This window comes from Cheilinus undulatus, linkage group 22 (genome assembly GCF_018320785.1).
Source record: "Cheilinus undulatus linkage group 22, ASM1832078v1, whole genome shotgun sequence".
NCBI classification, from domain to species: Eukaryota; Metazoa; Chordata; class Actinopteri; order Labriformes; family Labridae; genus Cheilinus; species Cheilinus undulatus.
The window spans coordinates 33,162,043-33,187,726 of NC_054886.1; the positions used below are offsets into that span (position 1 = coordinate 33,162,043).

At 37.7% G+C, this 25,684-nt stretch overlaps 2 protein-coding genes across 2 annotated transcripts; both read left to right on the top strand.

Annotated features, from left to right (window-relative positions):
* Positions 1–758: 758 nt before the first annotated feature.
* LOC121504991 (type-2 ice-structuring protein-like) lies at positions 759–8,400 on the top strand. Its single transcript, XM_041780104.1, has 7 exons — positions 759–813; positions 912–976; positions 1,054–1,089; positions 7,213–7,337; positions 7,438–7,572; positions 7,724–7,832; positions 8,018–8,400. Exons 2-7 carry the CDS (start codon positions 916–918, stop codon positions 8,080–8,082), a joined length of 531 nt encoding a protein of 176 aa, XP_041636038.1. The 5' UTR covers positions 759–813; positions 912–915; the 3' UTR covers positions 8,083–8,400.
* A 3,983-nt stretch (positions 8,401–12,383) lies between these two features.
* Positions 12,384–23,881, top strand: LOC121504989 (type-2 ice-structuring protein-like). Its single transcript, XM_041780101.1, has 7 exons — positions 12,384–12,407; positions 12,515–12,596; positions 19,583–19,666; positions 21,643–21,740; positions 21,883–22,017; positions 22,188–22,296; positions 22,568–23,881. The coding sequence occupies exons 2-7, from the start codon at positions 12,536–12,538 to the stop codon at positions 22,645–22,647; spliced, it is 567 nt and encodes a 188-aa protein (XP_041636035.1). The 5' UTR covers positions 12,384–12,407; positions 12,515–12,535; the 3' UTR covers positions 22,648–23,881.
* Positions 23,882–25,684: the final 1,803 nt, after the last annotated feature.

A 25,684-nucleotide genomic window follows, 5' to 3' on the forward strand; every position in this document is an offset into this window, starting at 1 on the left:
CCGTCTCTCGCCCGATGACAGCTGGGATAGGCTCCAGCCCCCCGTGACCTGGAATGGAATAAGCGGTATAGAAAATGGATGGATGGTGAGATTTGGTTTAAAAGTAGCAAAAACAGGCAGAAAAAAAGTATTGGAAAGGGTTTAAAACTGACAAAAAAATGGCTTTTAAGTTGCAAAAACATGTGAAAGTTGGCAAAATTGGTGTAAAGTGGCAACAGTGTAAATTAAAAAATATTCCTAGTTTCTTTAAGGCATCTGGAAACCTCCTCTCAGTGTCTCGCAACCCCCAATGGGGTCCTGACCCCAAGGTTGAGAACCCCTGCTTCAATGGACTAACCTTCCTCCAATCCCACTGGTATCAGGCAAATTTCTGTTTTTATTCACAATGTACACATCTCAACTTTTGCAACTTCTGCATCATCATCTTTGTAGAAATAAACTTCATCTGACAACTGAAGCATCTGATCCAAGCTGATGCTGTCAAAATAAAGCATGTGGATCGGCCTCTATGTAATTTGCACTGAGGCCCAATGACCTATGACCTTTGAGCTAAGCTTGTTGAGCTCAAAGGTACATATCTGTCTCTGCCCGTGCTTCTGTCTCTCCTATCAAATAATGCAAAAGCCCCCAAATAATGAAATAGCTTCTCAGAAATATGACGATGCTGTTTTTGTGAGTTTGGAAAGCCTTTGGTTGGTTCCTTAATTTTGGAGATATGACGAGATAAGATATCATATAAAAGATCTCCTGCGCCTCTTGCTTGGTGCCCACACCCAGGAGGGTCGGATCTACACTGAGGAGCAAGAAGAGAAGGTAAATGTGAGGCAAATGTCATTTAAACAATCTTAAACTTTGACTTTCCTTCGATCTAATGGATATAATCAGCATCACCTCTGTTCATCTCTCTACAGCACCATGAAGCTGCTGGCTGTCGCTGCTCTGGTCTGTGCCCTGATGGCTCTGAGCAGGGCTGAAGGTGAGTTTAGCTGATGTAGAAAGTCATTTTAATGTGATGTCTGTGGATCCTGTCAATAACAGTGTCGACCTTTCCAGCCGCTGCAGAGCCAGAACCCGACGAAGGGAAAGCAGGTCAGTTCTCCTTCAAAAAGTCTCTCATCAGACTTATCTGAAGAAGATTTACTTACTTTTGTTCTGTGCATTATGCATGTACTGTCATGTCTGGTGATATTTTGTTTTTTTTGGGTGAAATGGTTGATATCATAGTGCTTGTTTTGGGCCATGTGTCGTGTTGTTATGTGGAAGAGTGGTCAGAAGGATGTTTCTTTATGTCAGTGGTTCTCAAGCTGAGGGGTGTGACCCTCAGTGGGGTGACCAGAAACTAGGACTGTCAAACAATTAAAACTTTCAATAGTAATTAATCACAGAAATTCTGAAGTTAACTACCATTAATCACACCCAATATATAATAATAACTTTATTTATATGACACTTTTAAAAAGAGAGATTTATAAAGAGATAAAGACTCCATGTTCAGCCCAAACAACATTATTACTGAGACAAACCCTTGAGCCATCCTCGGGCATTTTTGGCCATTTTTCTCAACTTTTTTTTTTTTTTAATTTGTGATCATTTTGTCAGTTTTACAGTTTTACAGGAACTTTTCTTTCTAGTAACATTTTTGAAATCCAACATGTTTTACTCTAAAATGTCATTCATACTCTCTCAGTTAATTTTGTACCCTTTGGATACTTTCGAGACAAAAATGTACACATACAAAAAATTGCCATTAAATCAACATACATCAATATTTTTTTCTACTTTTTTTTCATAAATCTCTTAAACAACTTCAGGCCTGCTCAAAACTACCAAACATTCAATAATTTTCAAGATTTTAACCCTAAATGCCAGTTTGATTGTTTGAAATATTTCATTTTTCACAAAAATAAATAAATAAATAAATAAAATAAAGGTAAATTATTTTCCATAAAATTAGTAGTAGAAAGAAGGGGCTTTGGTGCTGATGAGAGTCTTGGATGGGTCAAAGATTGGCAACAAAATTGATTTCATTGCTCTTGTATTTTTTATGTAGTCCCAGCTCTAACATTAGGGCACCCTCTGGACACCTTCGAGCCAAAAATGTACATGTTAAAAAAAAACTGCTATTAAATCAGCATACATCAATATTTTTTCTACTTTTTTTCAAAAATCTCTTTAACAACTTCAACCCTGCTCAAAACTACCAAACATTCAATAATTCTATGAATTTTAACCCTTTAAACTTACACAAGAACTCTCCGTTAGGTAACGGGCAAAAATACCAGAATGTGGTGCATGGTCCTACAATGAGTAAATGGTTGAACCTGGTGGAATACGGTAAAAAATGTCAAATTTCACTAGACGTCTTCACATTGAAATGCTGATATTAAAGAATGCATGATTTTATACTGCAATGACAGTGAGATTAAAAAACCTGGTTTTAATGGAAGTCAATGGAGGCATTTTGCCTCGAAGATGTCAGGAGGGTATTTCTGACATTACCGAAAAATTATTAAAGCAATCAAATCAGTTTTGTTTCAAATCTTTGATCCATCCAAGGCTCTTATCACCCCCAAAGCCCCATCTTTCTACTATTTATTATATGGAAAATAATTCACTTTTCCTGTTTTTTTTTTTTTTTTTTTTTTTTTTTTTTGCAGTGAAAAATGAAATATTTCAAATAATCACACTGGCATTAAAAGGATTACAATTCTGAGAATTATTGGATTTTTTTGTCGTTTTGAGCAGGTCTGAAGTTGTTAAAGAGATTTTTGAAAAAAGTAGAAAAAAAATATTGATGTACACTGATTTAATTGCAGTTTTTTTAACATGTACATTTTTGCCTCGAAGGTGTCCAGAGAGTAGTTAATTTGAGGAGGGCACAAGGGTTAAAACAAAGACATCATTAGAAGCCACTAGTACCCGGCTAACACAGGAACGCAACCACAAAACCATCGACCAATCAGACTGAAATATTAAAAAGCAAGTTAAAGAGAAGCAATTAGAATTAAAAACATTGAGAGAGGTAAGATTGTAAAGGAAAAAATAAATGTAAGAGAATAAGTCTGACGAAGGAAATGCTAAAATAATACAAGCATCAAGATGGTGAAAGCTAAAACCAGTAAGAACTGCCTAGATAAAAACTCAAGATCATGGATGTAGAAAATCAAAACAGTAAGAGGAGTAAGAGATATTAAAACAGGAATAAAAAGAGTAAAAGGTATTAAAACAAGCTAAAAATCAGAAGTAGTAAAGAATTAATAGAAACAATAATAAAAAGAGTAAAACAGCAAAAGTAGCAGTAATGTAATAATAAAAGTGAAGGACTAAGAATGAGTAAGAAGACGACATTACATAAAAGCCAGTCTATAAAAATGAGTTTAAGGAAGTGATTTAAAATCACCCAAAGTAAGGTTTATGCCACAGCTGCTCTAAATGAACAGCACTGGTAGTTACCAACATCATTTTTTATGTTTCTGCAATGGTTAATACACCAATATGTAGAAGATCTTTGACCCAAATTATATTTTTAATGCGAAAATAGAATTATTATTGTTATCCATGAATTTTCAAATGTACTGATTTACAAAAAACCTGAAAAAATAGTAAAGCACATTAATATTTCTTGATTAATATGTCAAATTATAGTTATTTACTTGCATTCCTGAACAGAAAAAGGAGTTTTAGTGATTGAATGTTATGCTTGATTCATTTCTGCCTTCTCAGAGAAGCCCAGTGAGCTGGCTCAAATTTGGGTGAATTCAGTTTGAAATTCCTCATTCCTGTTCAAAATGGTAAAACGTGGAAAGCTCACTGAAAATGAAAGCGTCCGCATTAAAGCACTTCCTGATGCAGCTGTGGCATAAACCTTACTTTGGGTGGTAGTCTAATAAATTTGTTAAGCACTGTGTGTGTATATATATATATATATTGGCTAGATGAAGTAGGAAAATGGGGTTCAAACGTGAATTAAAAGTGGAAAAAATTTGCATAGGGTGGGAAAAAGTGGCATAAATGAACAGAAACAGTGTTGAAAAGGGGTTAAGCCCCTTTTTTTGCTGATGCAGCACACATGTATTGATGTCATCAATAAATCATGACTGTGGAGGGCCCATTCACTGGGTTTTTGTGTTGAAAAGACAACCCTGAAAATGATTTTTGTTGTTAAATCTAATTGATTTTGATGTATGTTGTATTATTTTTCAAATAATAGATGACAACAAATAAACCACAAAAGCCAAATGTGACATATCAGTAACATTTTTTATCCTTGACATTAGAGATAAATGTGTTGTTTTGAGTCAGAAATGTGTTGTACATACTCTTCTGCAGGGGTGAAAAACTCAAGGCCCGGGGCCCAAATCTGGCCCATGGTACAGTCATACCTGGCCCGCAAGATCGTTTTTGTTATAACTGGCCCCCCAGTGTGAGGTCTGCTGATTTGCTCCAGTTTAAAAATGTAAACGTAACATGATGATCTAAAATATCCTTGTTAAGTCATAAAAATTCGAAATTGTAAAAAGTAAAAATAATTTGATAAAAAGTCAGAAATGTGGTCAAATTCATTTATGTTTTCAATTCATATTCTTAGTTTTGCACCTCACAATTATGACGCAAAGTTATGGTTTTGACTTTTAATGTCATATGCTGACATTTTCAATTCACAATTTTGACTTTTTATCTTGTTTTCTTGACCTTTAAGATCCTAAATTTTAATTGTGAAGAGGTATTTTGACCTCTGAAACTCATGATTATGAATTTTTTCTCATGTTTTGACCCTTTTATCCCCTTAGTTTGACATTTATCTCATAATTTGACCTTTAAGATCCTCAATTTTAAATTTGAAGTAATATTTTGACCTTTTTAGCTCCTTACTTTGACGTTTATCTCATAATCTGACCTTTGAGATCCTCACTTTAAAATTTCAAGTCATATTTTGGCCTCTAAATTTAAAAATTTAAACATTTTTCTTACAATTTGATGTTTTTAACCAATTATTTTGAATTTAAATTATATTTTGACTCTTCAGAATAATGATTTCAACTTTCTATCTCAAATATTTGCCTTTTAAGAACATTATTTTGACTTAAAATGCCATGTTTTGAATCTTTTGGGCTAATAAGTTTGAATTTTTATCTCAGATTTTGAGCCTTTAAACTTATCATTTCGTCTTTTTCAATCTCAAAATCCTTTTTCATCAGTTTTTCCCCATAATTCATTGCTGGTGAACATTTACTTGGGGACTTCACTTCAGCAGTTTTACAAATTATTGGCTTTAATGAGGCTTGTGCCACAGGCAGGTAGTCACTAACTCAGTTAACAATTTCAGTCCTGGTGCAAAGTTTAAAACCTTTAAAAACTACAACAATCCACAACAGAATGATGACTTTACAAAAAGGCATCATGTTAACGCATCTAAACCCTATTCAACACATCTAAAACACATAAACACTCTGTCTGAGGGCATCATGGGAAAATGTATGCAGATTTGAAATAGAGTAGGCGGAGCTTAGATCAGCATCAACACTGTCAAAAAACTCCAACACTGAAGACCATTCCACTCAGGATGGAGTTAAAATGAGACGTTGGGAGTTCAATCAACTTAACATTGAGTTTGGTTTTTCAGAAATTTATGAATTTCTAATCGCAAAACTTCTCTCCTAAGATGTAATGAATCCTCTTTTAAAACTTGCCCTAAAACACAGTCAAACACATTTAATAAAGTCTGGTTTTAAACTCTCTGAATGAATTTAAACTTAATGTTTTCGTTCAGGTTCTTCTTGAAGCTGTTGTTGTGTTGTCAGTTATGCAGATGACTCTTTGTTCTTGTCAGTACATCTCATGTCACAGCCTGAGAGCAGGATTTCACCGTCCGTGAATGACTGTTGCGTTTTACTACCTCTCTAACCATGACTTGTCAGCATCGTCTCCATGACAACTGACCCATCATTGCACCAGAGCTTATTTTCGAAGAAGTTAAACCATTTTTAAAGACTGAGAGAGAATAATGGCATCAGTTATCATTTTGATGGGGGATTGTACGGTTAAAGGTTTAACTGTTGTGGACACTAATATGATCCACAAAGAGCTTTCTGTTTGACTTCTATTAATCACATTATATGTTCTCACATTGCCAACACAACTGTGTTTAACTCACCTGTAACACTGACGCTCTTCCTCATGCCTTCCTCATTTCACTTTTATCTCATTGTTTGCTGTGTTTAAACCCATTTCACCTGCTAAGCCACCAACTTCTGCCCATTTCTGCCAAATTTGACCAAATTTGGCCTCTTTTAACCAATCTTTAACTCTTGTAGCCCATTTTTTGCCACTTTTATTCTATTTTGCTGCTTTTTAACCGATTTTCACCTCCATAGCCACCCATTTCTGGCACATTATTGCCATTCTTTGACCAATTATGTCTTTTTGACCACTTTTCACCATTTCTCTTATATTTTGACTTTGTTTTTGCCTTTCTTAACCTTTTTTTTTAAACTTTTATCTCATATTTGCTCCTTTGAACCCGTTTTCAGAACATTAGACATCTATTTCTGCCACCTTTTATTGCCCTTTACCTATTTTTGATGTGTTTTATCACATTTCTGCCAATTTGCCAATAATCTAACCACTCCTCACCAATTCCCATCCATTTTTTGATGATGTTTCTACAATTTTAACCCATTTTTTCACTTTTATCTCATTGTTTGCTGTGTTTTAACCCATTTCACCTCCTTATCCATCTACTTCTGCCCATTTCTGCCTCTTTTAACCAATTTTTAACAATTGCGTTTTGTGATGAAGGGAAGGGTTAGGGTTAGTACAACAGACTTGTACAACTAAAACCTGCCATTAAAAGAATAAAATAATGAAAATGTCAGAATTATAAAAGGGTTCTGTTTGGGCTGGTAGTGAGGTAACCATCATCCCCTGGTTGAGCTCGGTTGGGCCGCTGGCGGCCTCTAGATGTAAGAAGTCCTGGACAAAAGAAATGCTGTTGAGCTTGACCTTGGCTGCTGAGCAACACATGTGAGACGACCTTTGCTGAATCCTAAGTGCCTTGCACGCCTAAAACGTGTGCACATAGCTGTATACATTAGGGGGTTTACGGTTCACAGAGTCTGTCATGTGGTGGGAGGAGGAAGGACAGGGTCAGGAAGTTTTTCAATGGAATGGATCATCATGTCCTCAATAATCTGTGGTTATGCCCTGTTGAAGATGCGAGTGTCGCCAAGAGGTGCCACTGGCATCACTGGCATCACTGGAAGTACAGGGGTTGGACTAAGATTGGTCATCGCTACTTCTACTACAATCCTCACCATCTGACCTGGCGTCAAGCCGAGGTAAATTGTGGTCTTAATAGGCTGTGTGCCTCTTTGGAGTAAAGGGAACTATTTCTGGTGACTTGGTGTCTGGTTTTAACGTTGACGTGTTTCCTTTCAGAGACGCTGTGCTGCCTGGGGTGGACATCTGGCTTCTGTGCATTCTCACTGGGAGTATAAGAAAATTAGATGGCTGATTCGCAGAAAAGGGCACGGGGATCGCGTGGCCTGGATTGGAGGCTCCGACAGACACTGCGTAAATCATTACACATTACAGAAAAGGGATTTTTATCTAGCAGGCATGCTTTATCTAAAGGAGTGCTCTTTTTGGTGACTGGGGCCATTTCTATTTTTTTTTATTGTTGTCATGCATTTTTCCTGCTTGTTGAATTTTTTCTGTTTTCTAGGAGGGTCATTGGTGCTGGAGTGATGGTTCCTGCTTCAACTTCAGAAAATGGTGCTGTGGAGAACCAAACAACGCAGGAAATCAGGACTGTCTGCAGATCAATTTCAGCCGTAAATAGAAACCCTTACTATTTCAATGGGTGGTGGAGAAACATGGTTGGGCTAGTGCATTTTGTTTGATATCCTTGAGAGCATTGCACATCCTCTAAGGCTGAACAAGCATTGTATTTTTATGCATGTTTTATTCTTTTTAATGCTACAGTATCCTCATGTCCTGTTTTCTCTGATTTTTACAGACCGGAAATGCTGGGATGATGCTCAGTGTTGGCTCAGACGCCCCTCGGTCTGCGTCAAGCGCTGATAATGGTGATTCCTGATGTGACATGCAGGCCTGAAGATCATCGGGTGGATGTGTTAGTTTGCATGATCATCACTGGTTCACATAGAACCTAAATGCTCTAAATCTCTTTAGATGCTCTATATTTCTTTTCTATCACCATAATGCTACAAAACATGTGACAGGTGACACAAACAGGAGCTGGATTGTCTCTGAGGCCTCGTGCCCGTAGTAACATCAGACTGGATGTTTAATGGAAAGAGTGTTTTAAGCAAAAACTTGCATATCTGAACTGTTCTCTCTAATCTGTGCAATATAATAAAGCTTCAAGCATTGAAAAAAGCCCTGTTATCTGTGCCATATATCATTGAATCTGTGTCATGTCCTGTAATCAGAGAGAGAATGGTCCCTGATAAACCCAGAGAACAGACCCTGATAAACCCAGAGAACAGACCCTGATAAACCCAGAGAACAGACCCTGATAAACCCAGAGAACAGACCCTGATAAACCCAGAGAACAGACCCTGATAAACCCAGAGAACAGACCCTGATAAACCCAGAGAACGGACCCTGATAAACCCAGAGAACAGACCCTGATAAACCCAGAGAATGGACCCTGATAAACCCAGAGAATAGTCCCTGATAAACCCAGAGAACAGACCCTGATAAACCCAGAGAACGGTTCCTGATAAACCCAGAGAATGGTCCCTGATAAACCCAGAGAATGGCCCCTGATAAACCCAGAGAATGGCCCCTGATAAACCCAGAGAAAGGGCCCTGATAAACCCAGAGAAAGGGCCCTTCCCAGCAGTGATTATTGATGATAATTCATGTGTGTTGGATCAGTAGCATTAGCGCTAGCCTTCTGGCTACATCATTTGTAACTGGACTATAATTGGATAATTGGATATAATTGGATATAATTGGATATAATTGGATAATTGGATAATTGTCAGACTATAATTGGATACAGATTTTAAAATTACTTATTTGCACCACTTTTTCAACCCTTTTTATTAGTGTTTCTGAACATTTTGTCACATTTGACAACTTTTTGCCTCTTTAAACCAATCTTATACACTTGTAACCCACTTTTGCCACTTCTATCCTATTTTGCCGCTTTTTAACCAATTTTCACCTCCATAGCCACCCATTTCTGTCACATTCTTGCCACCCTTTTACCAATTATACCTTTTTGACCACTTTTCACCATTTCTCTTACATTTTTATGTTTTTGCCCTTCTTAACCCTTTATTGAAACTTTTATCCCATATTTGCTCCTTTGAACCCATTTTCAGAACAGTAGTCATCTATTTCTGCCACCTTTTTGTTGCCCTTTCCCTATTTTTGATGTTTTACAATATTTCTTCCAATTTGCCAATTATCTAACAACTCCTCACCAATTCCCATCCATTTTTTTGATATGGTTTCTACGATTTTCACCCATTTTTGTCACTTTTATCTCATTGTTTGCTGTGTTTTAACCCATTTCACCTGCTTAGCCACCAACTTCTGCCTATTTCTATCTCTTTAAACCAATTTTTAACTCTTGTTGTCAATTTTTTCCACTTTTATTAAATTTTTGATGTTTTTAAAACCCGTTTTCACTACCTTTGCCATCCATTTCTTCCTCTTATCGCCACTATTGACCAATTTTGCCACTTTGATCCCAATTTTTTTTTATAGCCACTTTTCACCTATTTTCACCGATCTGTAATCACTTTTCACCACTTTCTCTCCTTCTGATTTTTGCCAGTCAATGCATTTCTGCCAATTTTCAACTTTCCACAATCATTGGAACCAGTGCAGTGTATACAAGATGTCTAGTCATTGCTTATTAGCAGTCCTTGATTATGTTTCCCTTAAATTTATTTCACTTTATTCTCCTGCATCCTGTTGTTTGTGCACATCAAATAAAATTGCTTCAAAGGTTTTATATAAACTGGTTTAACTACTTTTCTAGAGTTCTACTGACTTATCAAGTTTGACAGTGTGCTTGTTTTAGGCTTGGTTTAATTTTCTTTTACCTAATTTGTAAATTTTTTTTTTTTTTTTTTTTTTTTGTCGTAAATTTAATGAACTCAAGTATCTGGGTTTGGTTCATCAGAAATGAACAAATTTCTTATTTCAAAGATTTTTACTTTTCCCTAAAAGTACCCAGTCCCTTTTCAAAAACTGGTCCCTAATGCACTGTCAGAGTTACATTAAAATCAGTACTGCACACATTTATATAAGGCTGGTGTGAGACTCTCTGCAGATTTTAAACGTTTAATGATTTCTTGCAGGCTGATCTTGAAGCTGTCGTGTTGTGTTGTTGTGTTGTTAGTTATGCAGATGACTCTATGTTCTTGTCAGTACATCTCTTGTCGCAGCCTGAGAGCAGGATTACACCATCTGCGAGTGACTGTTGCATTTTACTACCCCTTTAACCATGACTTGTCAGCATCGTCTCCATGACAACTGACCCGTCATTGCACCAGTATGCTAACTGAAGTGGCTATAAGCATTAGGACCAGGCCTGGAGATGGGTGTACACATGCAAAGGATGGAGACAGGCAGGAGCACTCATTGGTCAAGAAGCGTTTCCCCCACAAATCTCTTTCTCTGTCTTTCTCTGTGCTTGGTTGGGCAAGAAGGGACGTCCATTTCTGTCTGGCTGTAAACAGTACTGTCACATCAGTTCCTTCAGTACCTAGCCAATCACAGCTCAATGTAAGCACTCCAGGTGGAGATGACATAAGTAAGCTATCAGTGCCAGCTGTGCAACCATGATAGGTCATAATAATGACAAAAGTCAGAATTATGAAATAAAAAAGTATGTGGTTTCAACATTTTTAAATAGAGGAAAGAAGCTTTCATTGGCTTGAGAAATTAATTCTAGTGTTAAGAAAGTGCTGCAAATGTGCCCTTAGATGCCGACTGTGGCCCAGACAACATTATTAAAGACCCTTCAGAACGGATTCTCAATAGACGAAACAAAAACAAAGCCCTCTAGGGCAGGGGTTCTCAACCTTGGGTTGGGACCCCATTAGGGGGTCTCCAGATGCCTTAAAAACAACAACAACAACAACAACAAAAAAAGAATATTTTTAAAATGACACTGTTGTCACTTTACATCAATTTTGCCAAATTTGAAACAGTTTTTATCACTTTTCCCCACCAATTTTGATAATTTTAACAGATTTTTGCAACTCAAGACCCATTTTTTTGTCAATTTTAAACCTTTTCCACGACTTTTTATCTGCCTGTTTTTGCCTCTCCTAAACTAAATCTTGCCACTCTTCACCTATTGGTGGTCTGTTGACCCATTATTGGGTCCATTATTGAGACCACTTGTTACCCATTTTTGCCACATTTTTGATACTTAAAACATGTTTTTGCCACTTTTAACCTATTTTTTGGCCACTTTTTGCCAATTTCTGACCATTTTTTCCTTTGTCTTGTCACTTATTGCCCAATTTTGCCATATATATATATTTATTTATCACTTTTAACTCATTTTTGCCACCTTCCAGGCACCTTTTGCCAACTCCACGATTCCCCAGTTGGCTGGGCCTCAGAAAGCTCTCCCCTTTACCCCCCCCCCCCCCCCCCATGGGCCACCTTGACAGTAACATTATTCAAAAAGTCTATTTTGTATCGATTTAAACATGGCGTGCCTTGAGATTTTGGCTTGACTTTAGGTGTGCCTCAGGCGAAAAAAGTTTGAAAACCACTGCTGTAGATGATCCAGAATGCAGCAGCATCCCAAACCAACCCAAGACAGCTCGTCTTTACACTGGCTTCCAGTTGCAGGGTCTACACTCCATTTCACCACCAGTGAAAGGTGCCTAGTGCTTCCATCACATCAGGGCCCTAAGTCACTAGCTAGACTATTCTCCTCTGCAGCCCTCAATGGTGGAATGAATTACCCAACTCCATTCAATCCCTAGAGTCTCTTTCTACCTTCAAGACAAAGCTGAGGACCCAACTCTGTTGGGAACACTATGCACTGTCCCACTCTACTTCTGAAAGCTTTATGCTAGACTCTTGTGACCAGCCATTCTTGCTACTTTGATGCAAGTGAACATTTATTTGAGTTTGAAGAAAATCTCTAAAAGTGTTCTTGAGTTAATGTGTTCAGTTGAAGTGAAGGGGGAGCTTAGACTACACCTTGGACAGAACTCCCAAAATGATGAAAAAGTGTCTGAGTTGTGTGACGATGCTGTTTTTCTGTGTTTTTAGTACGCCTGTGATCAGTTCCTTAATTCTGGAGATATGACGAGATAAAATGTCATATAAAAGCTCTGCTTCTTCTCTTTACTGTTCACACACAGGGAGGTAGGGGCTACACAGAGAAGGAGGAAGAGGTACTTCTGGAGCAACTTTTTTTTTAATCTAAAAATGTTGACCCACCTGAGGTCTCATTTATATAAAGGGCTTAATATCAGCATCACTTCTGCTCATTTCTCTGCAGCATCATTTCATCGACTCCACCATGAAGCTGCTGGCTGTCTGCGCTCTGGTCTGTGCCGTAGTGGCTCTGAGTCATGCTAATCGTGAGTTTAACTAATGCAGATGGTGTTTCAGTCATTTTAATATGTCGACCACTCAACTCTATAACTGCAGTACCAAACTTTCCAGGTACTGTGACGACAACACCTAAGTCGCACCTTTAGTCGTGCTGTGATGACTAAAACTGAAAAGGATAGAAATGACTAAAACTAGACTAAAACTGAAAAGGATAGAAATGACTAAAATGTGACTAAAACTGAAAAGGATAGAAATGACTAAAACTAGACTAAAACTGAAAAGGATAGAAATGACTAAAATGTGACTAAAATTAAAAATGATAGAAATGACTAAAACTAGAGTAAACCTAAAAAGGATAGAAATGACCAAAACTAGACTAAAACTAAAAGAAATAGAAATGACTAAAACTAGACTAAACCTAAAAATGATAGAAATGACTAAAACTAGACTAAACCTAAAAATGATAGAAATGACTAAAACTAGACTAAACCTAAAAATGATAGAAATGACTAAAACTAGACTAAACCTAAAACGGATAGAAATGACTAAAATGTGACTAAAACTAAAAAGGATAGAAATGACTAAAATGTGACTAAAACTAAAGAGGATAGAAATGACTAAAATGTGACTAAAACTAAAGAGTATAGAAATGACTAAAATGTGACTAAAACTAAAGAGGATAGAAATGACTAAAATGTGACTAAAACTAAAGAGGATAGAAATGACTAAAATGTGACTAAAACTAAAGAGGATAGAAATGACTAAAACTAGACTAAAACTGAAAAGGATAGAAATGACTAAAATGTGACATACTTATATGTGTGTGTGTGTGTGTGTGTGTGTGTGCATCTTTTTTTATGATATTAACTCTATAAAAGCCAGTTACAACACATGCCATTTGTTGTATATGAAAATCCCACACAAAACTGAATTACTTCTATCTAATACATGACATATATATATATATATATGTCATGTATTAGATAGAAGTAATTCATCTAATACATATATATATATATATATATATATATATATATATATATATATATGTCCTGTTCAAAAGAACCAGATGGCTACTGAGCCTTTAAATATCAGCTTGAATACACGACTTTGTTTTTTTTTATGAATATCACACACAAATGAGTTATTTTCTATAAAACCCATGATGAGGGCTAGGGTATGTTGTTTTAAATTAATGTCATGTTTTGTTTTGTTTTGTTTTGTTTTGTTTTGTTTTGTTTTTTTTTTTGTAGCGTCCGCTTTGACAAAAATGCCCACTTACAAAAACTGCTATGAAAATATTACGAATTAATATTTCTATACTCTTTTGGCTTTAATCTTTCATTTATCTTCAGTCCTGTCCAAAAGGACCAGTTTTTTTTTTTTTTTTTTTTATGATATTAACTCTTTTAATGTTAGTTTCAACACATGGTGTTTGTTTTGTATGAAAATCACACAAAAATGAGTGATCGCTATCTAACACATGATGGAGGCTGGGGTATTTTTTTTTAAATCATAGTACTGGATCTATCAAAGAATTGATTTTGATGCATGATTTCTTTTGTAGTGTCCATTCAAAAACTTTATTGACTAAGAAGCCATTCCTGGACTAAAGTGTTTATTTTACTCCCATTATAATTGTTTTTGTTTTATTTTTCCGTCAATGTTTCAGTCTTAAGGTTTTTAATTAGCATCAGATGTATGCAATTCTCCACTTTACTGAACAAGCTGACAAATCTCCTCATCTGTTTATAAGAAGTCTCTGTTATCAGTCACATGATCACTGGAGCCTAAAAACTGACCTGAACTGTTCTTTTAGTTTTTTCTATTTTTAGCAGAAATTGTCGACAGATAGGAGTGTCCGTGTGTGTGGTGGTGGTGGTTTGAAATCAGTTTTACTGAAAAGTTTAGTTTCGTCTCTTCTGTTTTCTGGAACAGCAACAAAAAAAAAAAAAAAAAAATCATTTTGTTCTTCATGAAACGTTTGTGCCCATCGTGAATATTTAGTATTTCCTGGATTTATTGTGTTAACATGAAAAAAAATTATTCATGAAATCTTCTTTTTAGTTTTTTTTTTTTTTTTTTTTTTTTTTGTCTGATTAACATGGCATCTAATTATATTTATGGAAAAATACACTTTTGTTCTTTGGAACCTTAGCCAACAGTCTGTACAGGACACCCGCAGAACACAATGTGCACAACATTACATTTTTTTTCACATAAAATTATAAATAAAAATTCCTGCAGCCATGCAGCAGCCTCATGTTTTCCTTCAGAAATGCCGGTACATTCCAGAACATTCCAGATTCTGCTCATCCTGTGAGAACGCACCGCCTCCCAACACTGACATCAGGGGTAATTCATGAATCATCAGAGGTCTACAGACACTTTAGTCTGGCACCTCTGCTCAAAGATGGTTTGTCCAGCTTGACACAGATGGCCTCTCAGACCGGGATTGCTCGTCACGTTGTTGTCCTCTAATGTCCTCAAGGACCCCAATCAAGTCCAGTAGCCCCCCCTTGATGGAGATTTGGAAAACCATGACCTGGATAAACAAGAACCTGCACACACACTCTATGACATGTCTGTTATTTCAGGAAATGTTTGTTTTCTTTGCATCATGAATATTCTGTATCTCCTGAATTATATTATTGTTTCAAAAGAGAACTAATGTTCCAGGCTGTGTTTTAGTAGTTCAGGAAAGTCTTCTCTGGTGAAGTATTTCATAAAATCTATGTATTTCATGACATGCTTTTTTAATTTCATATAGGGTTTGTTTGTTTATAAATGTGTTTGTGATTCACAAAACATTTTTGCATTTCATGAAATAAACAATGTCATGAAACACAAAACAATTTAATTTATTGATTAAATTTAAATTCTTTTTTTTTTTTTAATTGAAAAACATTTTGTGAACTACAGGAACATTTTCTGAAACGTTTTTGTTTATGGAACAAAATAATTCCAGGAAATACTAAATGTTCATGATGGGCCCAAACATTTCATAAAAAACAAAACGATTGATGTGCAGAAAATCCAAGAGATGAAAACATTTCACAAAACAGATTTTTTATTGTTGTCAATAAAAGTGATTGTAAACCACCGCAGACAGGGACACGTTTCTGCTGACAATTTGTGCTAAAAATAAAAACAAACAAACAAAAAAACAAACCCAATAACACCAGTTCAAGTCAGTTTCCAGGCTCTAGAGAGCTTGTGACTGATAAAAATGTGAGGGTTCCCTGTGTTAGTCACAGAATGTTGATGGCAATTCACAAAAATGTTGTAAATATTCCAAAAAGTCAATCATTGCTTCAATCTGATGCTTATTTTTTAACCCATTTAAAACTGAAAAATAGCATTACTGCAGTTTATTCTATGGCTGTTTCACCACTAAAACATGACATGCAATTCATGAACAGGCTTTTAACAGGAAGGGATAGTGCAATGTAGGTGTGTGCACTAAAAATGATAAATTTGACTGTTTTTCTTCTAAATGAATCACTGACATTACAGAATGCATGTTTTTATTCTGACAGAGAAAAAAACTAAAACAAACAACAATTGTAGTGGGAGTTAATGGGACATTTTGGTCCAGGAATGGCTCATTAGGGGGTAAAGTTTTAAATCAGACAACACTATAAATAATTAAAAATATAAAATAAAATAAAAAAAATGAATCATGCTTCAAATGAATTTTGTTGATATATCATTTACATAATAAATGTTTTTTTGTGTGTGTGCATGGCTTTTATATAAAACTGATGCCATGTATTCAAGAGTTAAAATGATGAAAAAATAAAATTTTTATTTATAAATATTTGGTCATTTTGAAAAGGACTACAGTTGACAGTAAGTTGAAATCCAAAATCAGTATAAATTAAAGCTGCAAGCAGCATTGGACGGGTCCTCGCTCTGTCGACATCCCCCATGCCCGTTTGACCTCCACTTTGAGGGTTTCATCCCTTTTTGACCCTTTGACCTGCTCAAAGTTAGACTGAGGTGTGTCCCTGCAGCTCTGTCAGGAGCCTCAGACTTTATAATGGGTGGGTATTACGCATTCCATTTTCCCGCCTTCAGTGAGTCACATGACCAGATGCTTTGAACTGTCAATCAGTGAGTGACATCATCACCAACTGCTCTTTTTTTCAAGAGTCAAATTGACTGAAATTTTTTTGAACCTCACCTCACAGATGCCACAATTTTGACCAAATCTCTCTAAAAATTAGATATTTTTGTTTTAAATTTTGTCAGGAATCCATCCATGTCATTTTTAAAGGTGTAGGACCTTTGGATTTTTGTGTAGAGGCCCAACTGGTGCAGCTTATGTGGAGCTGAATCCTACTCACCCCATTCATTTGAATGGGAGGAGCTGTGAGAGCTTCTCTGGGGTTTACCAACTTTGAGGGCTTGTCATTCGGAAACCGTTCGAGAAACAACAAATTCCTTCAGAAATTTTTATCAGCATGGCCTAGTGTGTCTTCTATGCACGTTTCAAGCTGATACCATTTACAGCCTAAGCGGAGATAGGTTTTGTTTGGAGACCTATTTGCCTGGAAAATTTTATTTTGAAAGGCAAATTGCTGGCTTCCTGTTTGAGATAGATTAGAGGTGTCAGTGCGTGATTTGTGGGTCTCGATGAGATGAGCATTTCAATTTTGGTTTGATCTCTCTACGACATTCCTACTGGCCGTGAGGGCCGTTTTAGGGTGCCTAGGTGGCGCTAGGGAGCACATTTTGGCATGTTTAGAGTAAATTTTTTTATTTTTCAAATTTTTCGCAGAATCTAAGGTGTGTGTCAATTTTGGTGAGTTTTTGAGCGTGTTTAGGGGGTCAAATTAAGGTTTAAAGTGGTTGTGGAATAATAATAAGAAGAAAGAAACGGACGAAATACCATAGGGTCCTTGCTCTTTGGGCAGCGAGGACCCTAATTATTATTATGTAATATTTTATGGCAGTTTGTCCTTGAATAGTGTATCAGGAAGTTAAGTTTTAGAAAAAAAAAAAGAAAAAATGAATGAGTAAATAAATAATTAAAACTATCAAAAAATGTATTTCTCTAGAATCTTTTAATTCATGATTTTCATAGTGGACATTTTTGTCCACTTTTTGTCCACATTTTTTTCCCCCAATAGCTTATTAGGGTAATACATTTAAACAGTAAACTTTAGGATCTCTAAAAAAAACTCTCCCTTTGGGACAACAATGTCCAGAGTGATATTGGAAACCTAAGTATGGCCAATAGCATTTGTTTCTTTATGTCGGTGGTTCTTAAGCTGAGGGCTGTGACCCTCAGAGGGTGATCTGGTTGATTCTTTGCCCTTTCAGAGGCAGGCTTTATATTGCTAGTATTTTCACAGCAGCATGAGTGGAAAGTTTCCTTTTGTTTCTTTCTCTGAATTTTCAACAAGGACATGCTTTGACTCCTAAATACGTCCTACTTTGAAGACACTTTTGTGAAAATCTGAACTATGGTATTAATGTATAAGAGCTACAAAAATGAGTTTTAACATCCTGATTAATCACATAATTTTTCTACATTTTAAAACTCCACTAATTTACATTTAAAACTGTTCATGTTTCATCTGGTATTTTTATTATGTCACAAAACAAAGTTTACTGATTATCAGCTGAATACAGACATCCTTTTAATTTGAAATAAACAAGCATTTGTTGATTATGACATGAGCTAAACTGAAAAAGTTTGCTAAGACAGACAAAAAGGCAGGAGATGAATGCAGTAATTATGGACCTAAATCACAAAGCATTTTTAGCATCATTGCTCACGCTACTTTGTTGTGTGATATTTGTATATGCAGTGCTCTCAGAAAGTATTCAGCCCCCTTCCCTTTTTTCAGTGTGGTATTTTGCAGGCTGATGCTATAATTGAAAAAAAAAAAAATTTCTCATTGATCTAATTCAGTCTCCCACCATGACAAAGTGAAAACAGAGACAGGTGAGGGCAAACGACACACAGGTGAGGGCAAAGGAGACACAGGTGAGGCAAAGGAGACACAGCTGAGGCAAACGAGACACAGATGAGGGAAAGGAGACACAGGTGAGGCAAACGACACACAAGTGAGGGCAAAGGAGACACAGGTGAGGGCAAACGAGACACAGGTGAGGCAAATGAGACACAGGTGAGGGCAAAGGAGACACAGGTGAGGCAAATGAGACACAGGTGAGGCAAACGAGACACAGGTGAGGCAAACGAGACACAGGTGAGGGAAAGGAGACACAGGTGAGGCAAATGACACACAGGTGAGGGCAAAGGAGACACAGGTGAGGGCAAAGGAGACACAGGTGAGGCAAATGAGACACAGGTGAGGCAAACGACACACAAGTGAGGGCAAAGGAGACACAGGTGAGGGCAAAGGAGACACAGGTGAGGCAAATGAGACACAGGTGAGGCAAACGAGACACAGGTGAGGGAAAGGAGACACAGGTGAGGCAAACGACACACAGGTGAGGGCAAAGGAGACACAGGTGAGGGCAAAGGAGACACAGGTGAGGCAAATGAGACACAGGTGAGGCAAACGACACACAGATGAGGGCAAAGGAGACACAGGTGAGGGACAGGAGACACAGGTGAGGGCACCTGCTCTGTCAGACAGCCTGCAGAGCGTTAACTTTTCCCAGACAGCTAGTGGAGGCTGAGACGGCAGGATGCCTCAAAAGTCAGGGAGTTGAAATAGACCAGAAAACAGCTCAGACAGTAGAAAGAAGTGAAGGGTCAACAGCATGTCACCCAGTTTCTTCATAGGCAAGGTGGGTCTGTTAGTGGTTCATTTGATGGAAAGTTCTGGATTATTAGTCTGCTGTTTATTCCTAACTTTGTACATACTTTATAAACTGGCTCACTCTTCACACCATATTAGCTCACATTTCTGAAGAAAACTCTGGATTCATACATTTCACTGTTGTTTTAGATAAATAATCAACGCAGGCAAATGTTTAGAACGCTGCTCTGCTCATATTCAATCAGTCAAAAAATGACTCATGTTCCGAACAGACACGTCAGGAGCAGCAGCACCAGCTGTCTGTCAGTGCCCCACTGCCCCACCTGAACAAGCCCAAGTACCTCCAGAGGAAGGAGGTGAGTAGCTGTGTGTTCACTTAATCAATTATTATGGAGAAAAAAACATTAAAGAATAAAAAATCATTCTGAAATAAAAAGCCCATAGTCTGTATTTTTTTCAGAATGAAATTAATGGTTTAAAAAGCATCAGCTGTCTCTGAATATAATGTTTGGTCAGTAGTTTGGGACTCTCACCCCCCTGCTCTGCAGTAACAGAGAACATTTCTAGTGCATGCTGGGTGACTGCTCTCAATCCAATCATAGAAATGTTCATATTTTCTGGAAATCAGAAGATTAAATAGATTTCACCACCTGTGTGTTGTTTGCAGGGGCACCGCCTGGGATTTTGGGCCCCATGAAAAGAAATCTTACTGGGCCCTCCCACTGCCGGCTATTAGGCCAGCGGAAAATTTGGATACTGTTTTACATAAATCTGCATAGTAATGATATTTCTGACTATTATCCTCATATTTGTGAAAAGAACAACATGACAGTTACTCAGTAGGGGAAGCACTGAAAATACAATGAAATTCATTTAGATTCAGTTATTTGCTGCAAGACTGATACTCTATAATCACAAACACATCTCTTTCTTTAAATTCTTGAACATGAAATTCTCTTAAGATTAATTACCAGAAAATACAAACTTAAATACAAAATAACCTCTTCCATTAAAATGAAATGCAATTATTATCTGCAGAGAAACAAATCTTAGCAAAAAACACCATCAAAAACAAAATGGCTGATGGCTTTTTATGATTTATTTTAATTTGAACATTATCATCTATGGAATAAGATGCAACAAGCAAACAAAAAAAATAGCAGGTCTTCACATGGTATATTCTATCATATCCCTCGTGATGGCATTAGATTTGACACAGGTGAGGGTAAATGAGACACGGGTGAGGGTAAATGAGACACGGGTGAGGGTAAATGAGACACAGGTGAGGGTAAATGAGACACGGGTGAGGGTAAATGAGACACGGGTGAGGGTAAATGAGACACGGGTGAGGGTAAATGAGACACGGGTGAGGGTAAATGAGACACGGGTGAGGGTAAATGAGTCACAGGTGAGGGTAAATGAGACACGGGTGAGGGTAAATGAGACACAGGTGAGGGTAAATGAGACACAGGTGAGGGTAAATGAGTCACAGGTGAGGGTAAATGAGACACGGGTGAGGGTAAATGAGACACGGGTGAGGGTAAATGAGACACAGGTGAGGGTAAATGAGACACAGGTGAGGGTAAATGACACACAGGTGAGGGTAAATGAGACACAGGTGAGGGTAAATGACACACAGGTGAGGGTAAATGAGACACAGGTGAGGGTAAATGACACACGGGTGAGGGTAAATGAGTCACAGGTGAGGGTAAATGAGACACAGGTGAGGGTAAATGAGACACAGGTGAGGGTAAATGAGACACAGGTGAGGGTAAATGAGACACAGGTGAGGGTAAATGAGACACAGGTGAGGGTAAATGAGTCACAGGTAACAGTTGAGGGCCATCAAAGTGGGAGGGAAACCAAGGCAAGGAGAAAACCAATAAATAAAACATGAAAAACACAGGGAGGGACACAATGAAACAATACATCAAGACAGGGAACAAACCAATCTCTGAATCTACCTACCTATCTATCTCACATTTGGGACCACTGTGGGGACTGTGCTTGATGGACTTGCACAATTCCCCCAAAATACCAAAAGATCCACTGGGGGACAATTTTCTGTAAAGTGTGGTGAGTTTTTGTGAGCATTTTTAAGCCCCCAGATTAGTGATTCTTCTACCAGAAAAATGCATACAGATACAATAGGGTCCTCGCTGGCCCTAGGTCGGGGCTCAGGCTCTAATTACATGGAGCTTCCTTGCTAGTGCCCTTAGTGAGCTCTTCTGAAAGGTGCAACGCACACTGAACCTTTTAAACCCAGCTTCTACACTGAAACCTCTTCAGTGGTGACCATTGTTACTCAATAATCTCTGTTTATGTGCTACAGACGGACCCGCTTTCGCCAGGCCCCCATCTAATTTGACTCCGATTGGTCAGCAATTCTTCTACTTCAATAGTGAACTTCTGAGGTGGCATGATGCTGAGGTAAAATGTGGTCTTTACTGGCCTTAGGCCTCTTTGAGGTAAAGTGATGTGCATGGATTTGTTGACTTGGTCTCTTTTAACCCCATTTTTTCTTTTTTGTTTCGGTGACAATCTATTTTTTATGGTCCGTGCTTTCTTTCAGCGTCACTGTGCCAGCCAGGGTGGACATCTGGCCTCTGTGAGTTCAAAGAGGCAATACAACCAAATTAGAAAGATGATCAAGAAAAAAGATGACTGGGAACCTATCGCTTGGATTGGAGGCACAGACGAACACAATGTAAATCATCACACACAACTCAAAGGGGATTTTTATCTAGTCAGTGTGGTTTACCTGTGTCCATTAAACACCCAACTTTCTGGCGTCTTTCCAGACCTGATGTGTTTTTTTCCTTTATTGTTATTCCTGCATGCTTTTTGCTTGCTTGTTGAATCTTTTCTGTTTTCTAGGAGGGTCGTTGGAAGTGGACTGATGGTTCCCCTTTCAAATTCAAAAACTGGTGCTTTGGGGAGCCGAGTAATATGAACAATCAGGACTGTCTGCAAATGAATTACAGCGGTAAATAGAGACCCATACTATACCATTATGGTGGAAGAAGAAAGAGTGGAAATGGGACACAGGATAAATTAATTTCTGAATGTTTTTTAATCAACTTGGTCATTAGAACATGTTTTGCCTAGTGCATTTTATTTGATATCTTTGAGAGCATTGCACATTCTCTAAGGCTGTTAAAGCATCTCACTTTATGACACCTTAAATATAGTTTATGCATGTTTTGTCCTTTTAATGCTACAACATCCTCATTTCCTGTTGTTTCTGATGTTTACAGGTCAAAAATGCTGGGATGACGGTGCGTGTTGGGTTGCACGCCCCTCGGTCTGTGCTTTCAACAATACTGTGCAGATCTGATGCAGAGGCCTGATGTCTTTGTTTTTGCACAGTCAACACCGCTTCTGCCATCATTTTCATAGAATCTGAGCACGCTCTTCATTCTTTTGTTGTAATGCTAAATAAGAAACAATATGAAAAGTGGCACAAACAGGAGCTGGGTTGTCCCACCGTTCCTGGAATAAGCGCCACTTGCCACTTTTTAACTGCTTTTCGTCACTGTTTCTGCCTATTTTGCCACATTTGTTTCCACATGTGTTGATACATAAAACCCAGTATTGCCATGTTTAGCCAATTTTGCTGCTTTTAACCCTGTTCGTTACTTTAGCCACCCATTTTTTCCACTTGTAAATGTTTTAACCACTTTTCGCCATTTTTTTTCCACACATTTTTGCCACTTAAATCCCTTTTTGGGAAACTTTTTAACCCATTTCTACAGCTTTTTAACTGCTTTTCACCATCATTACCACTGTTTTTGCCATATTTTTTCTTACTTAACCTGTAATTGCTGCTTGTGTCTTTTACGCCTCTTTTAATCTCTTTTTTTGCCATTTTTAACCAACGTGTGCCACTCTTTAACCACTTTTCACCACTTATTCTGCCAATGTTTGCCACTTTTTGCCAATTTTGACTACTTTTAACCCTGCTCCTGGCTTAAGCTGCCATATTTTGCCACCTTTTAACTGCTTTTTGCCATTTGAATTCTCCTTTTTTACATTTTTACCCATTTTGCCATGTTTATCAATTTTTGCTAATTTTTTGCTGCCTTTTCCATTTTTTCCACCTATTATTGCCACTTTTCACCATATTAATTATCCATGATGCCAGTTTAACCCATTTTTTTTCTTCACTTTAAAGACCCTGTAAAGTGAAAATAAATTTGTATTTAGGTTTATTGTATAACAGCTTACAGTATAATGAACCCCTAAATCAAATTTCATTCAAACAAAACATCTCTGAGTCTGTGAAATTAAGCTAAGAAATCTGCCCCAGGATTATGTGGGTGTGTCTGTTGCATAAGTTGGAGCCACGCCCCCTTGGGAGAAATACAATCTTCTCAGATTTAGAAAATGTGAATCTGAATGTTGACCTTATGATCAGAGTGATGCTGCCTGGCTCTGGGCCACAGAAGATACAAAGTCCGTTTTCTGGCTCAAATCTCTGTTATGATAACCTTTCAAAGCAGATGGATACGCCCGTTTCCGTGTTTCTCTCTGGCGAATCCATCTTGCAAAGCTCCCATCTGAACCATTTGGGCCCGGTTAGAAAGTGACAGGACCAATCAGCAACGAGGGGCAGTACTTCACCTCACAGTGAACAGAAAAACAGCATTTAACTGACTGTTAACTTTCACTAAAGGCAGTGACATCAGCTAACAACAGACTGGACTGAGATGAACTGCTCTGTGATTTTAGATTGTAGTGTTAGAGGGGTGGGGTCATTCCCCACTGTGGGCTCATGACATCATGAGGCTACATATTGGCCCCGCCCACATTAAACCAAGCCAGGAAAGAGGTAAAAAACCTAAATCTAGAATTCAGTCACATGACACATATTTACGGCAACCGTATTCCAACATTTCTAGAGTGTTAAGACAAAAACTTTGGATTTCACTTTACAGGGTCTTTCAGACAATTTTTGCCCCTTTTAACTTATTCCTGCCACTTTTTAACCGCCTTTCATTATTCTTTAACACCCATTATTGCCACTTTTTTATTTCTTAATCCGTACTTGCTGCTTATCCTTTTTTTTTTTTTGCCTCTTTAGCCAATTCTTGTCACTCTGCAACCACTTTTCACTGCTTATTTTGACATTTTTTCCCACTTTTTAACTGCTTTTCACCTTTTTACCGCCTATTTTTTGCCGGTTTTAGCCAAATATCTGCCACTCTTGACAATTTTTTTTCAATTTTCAATTTCAGCTAAATTTTGCCACTTTTTAACCCATATTTTCTTACAGTTATCACGGGTACTTTACCCTATTCTATGGCATCCTGACAGTTGTTCACGTCATGACTTAGCTATGAAGTTTGACGTTATTGTCCAAAGGGTTAAGTTCAGTGTGCCTATCCACATTGGTTACATTACAAAAAAAGTAACTCTGTTTTAAGAAAAGGGGTTTAAATTTTGAAAATGCTATACTGTATTACCGCATCAATGAATAAAATTCTTTTTTTTGTTGCTTTTATAAAGTGATCATTATTCAGATTAAATATAAAACATGGTTTTCTCAGCTTAACTACAATGGTACATGACTTTGCTGACCTCTATGTGGCCCCTGTTTAGCTGGGCCCTGCAAAGCTCTCCCCTTTATCCCCCCCCATGGGCGGCCTTGCTAGTAGGTGGGTAGAGTAATAGAAAACCAACAGTCAGGACATGCATGCTGCTGCTTCTGTGTTACTGTCTCATTAATTGAAAGGGTAGTTTAATTGGTGAAGTCATTCATTCTGTGAACACACAGATGTCAAACAGGTGGGTATTACTCTCTGAAAATCAGAGCCGCTCCAGACTTAGTTCAGAAGAAAAGCCTACTTTGATTAAAAAGTTGAAAACATATAAAGAAGTGCAGAAAGATATAGAATAAAACAGAAAACCACCACTGGAGTGGATGGAAGAACAGCCAAGATGGTAAAGACTCAGCCAATGATCAGCTCCAGGATGTTCAACTAGGTCCTGGGCATCTGACCCCTCCCATCTGCACCCTCCTGAGGACGTCTGCATTTGACACAGGGTGTAACAACTACACCCAAAGATGGACCAAAGAGAAGCAGCCACAGGGGAGTCTCTGGCCATGAGGAAATGTCCAGGCCACAGAAGAGTCTAGAGCAGTGATACTCAACATGTGGCTCTGGAGCCACATGTGGCCCTTTTGTGACTATCTGTGTTTTTTTTATGTCTTAATTTCAAATATTATTCCCCAGACAACCTGAAAGGGAAACTTTGTTGCCCTTTTTCAAATTTTTTTGCCACTTTACACTCATTAGAGCTACCTTTTGCCATTAAATAGCACTTGTTTCCTATTTTTTTGCCAACTTTTACCACTTCTTTTTGCCACGTTT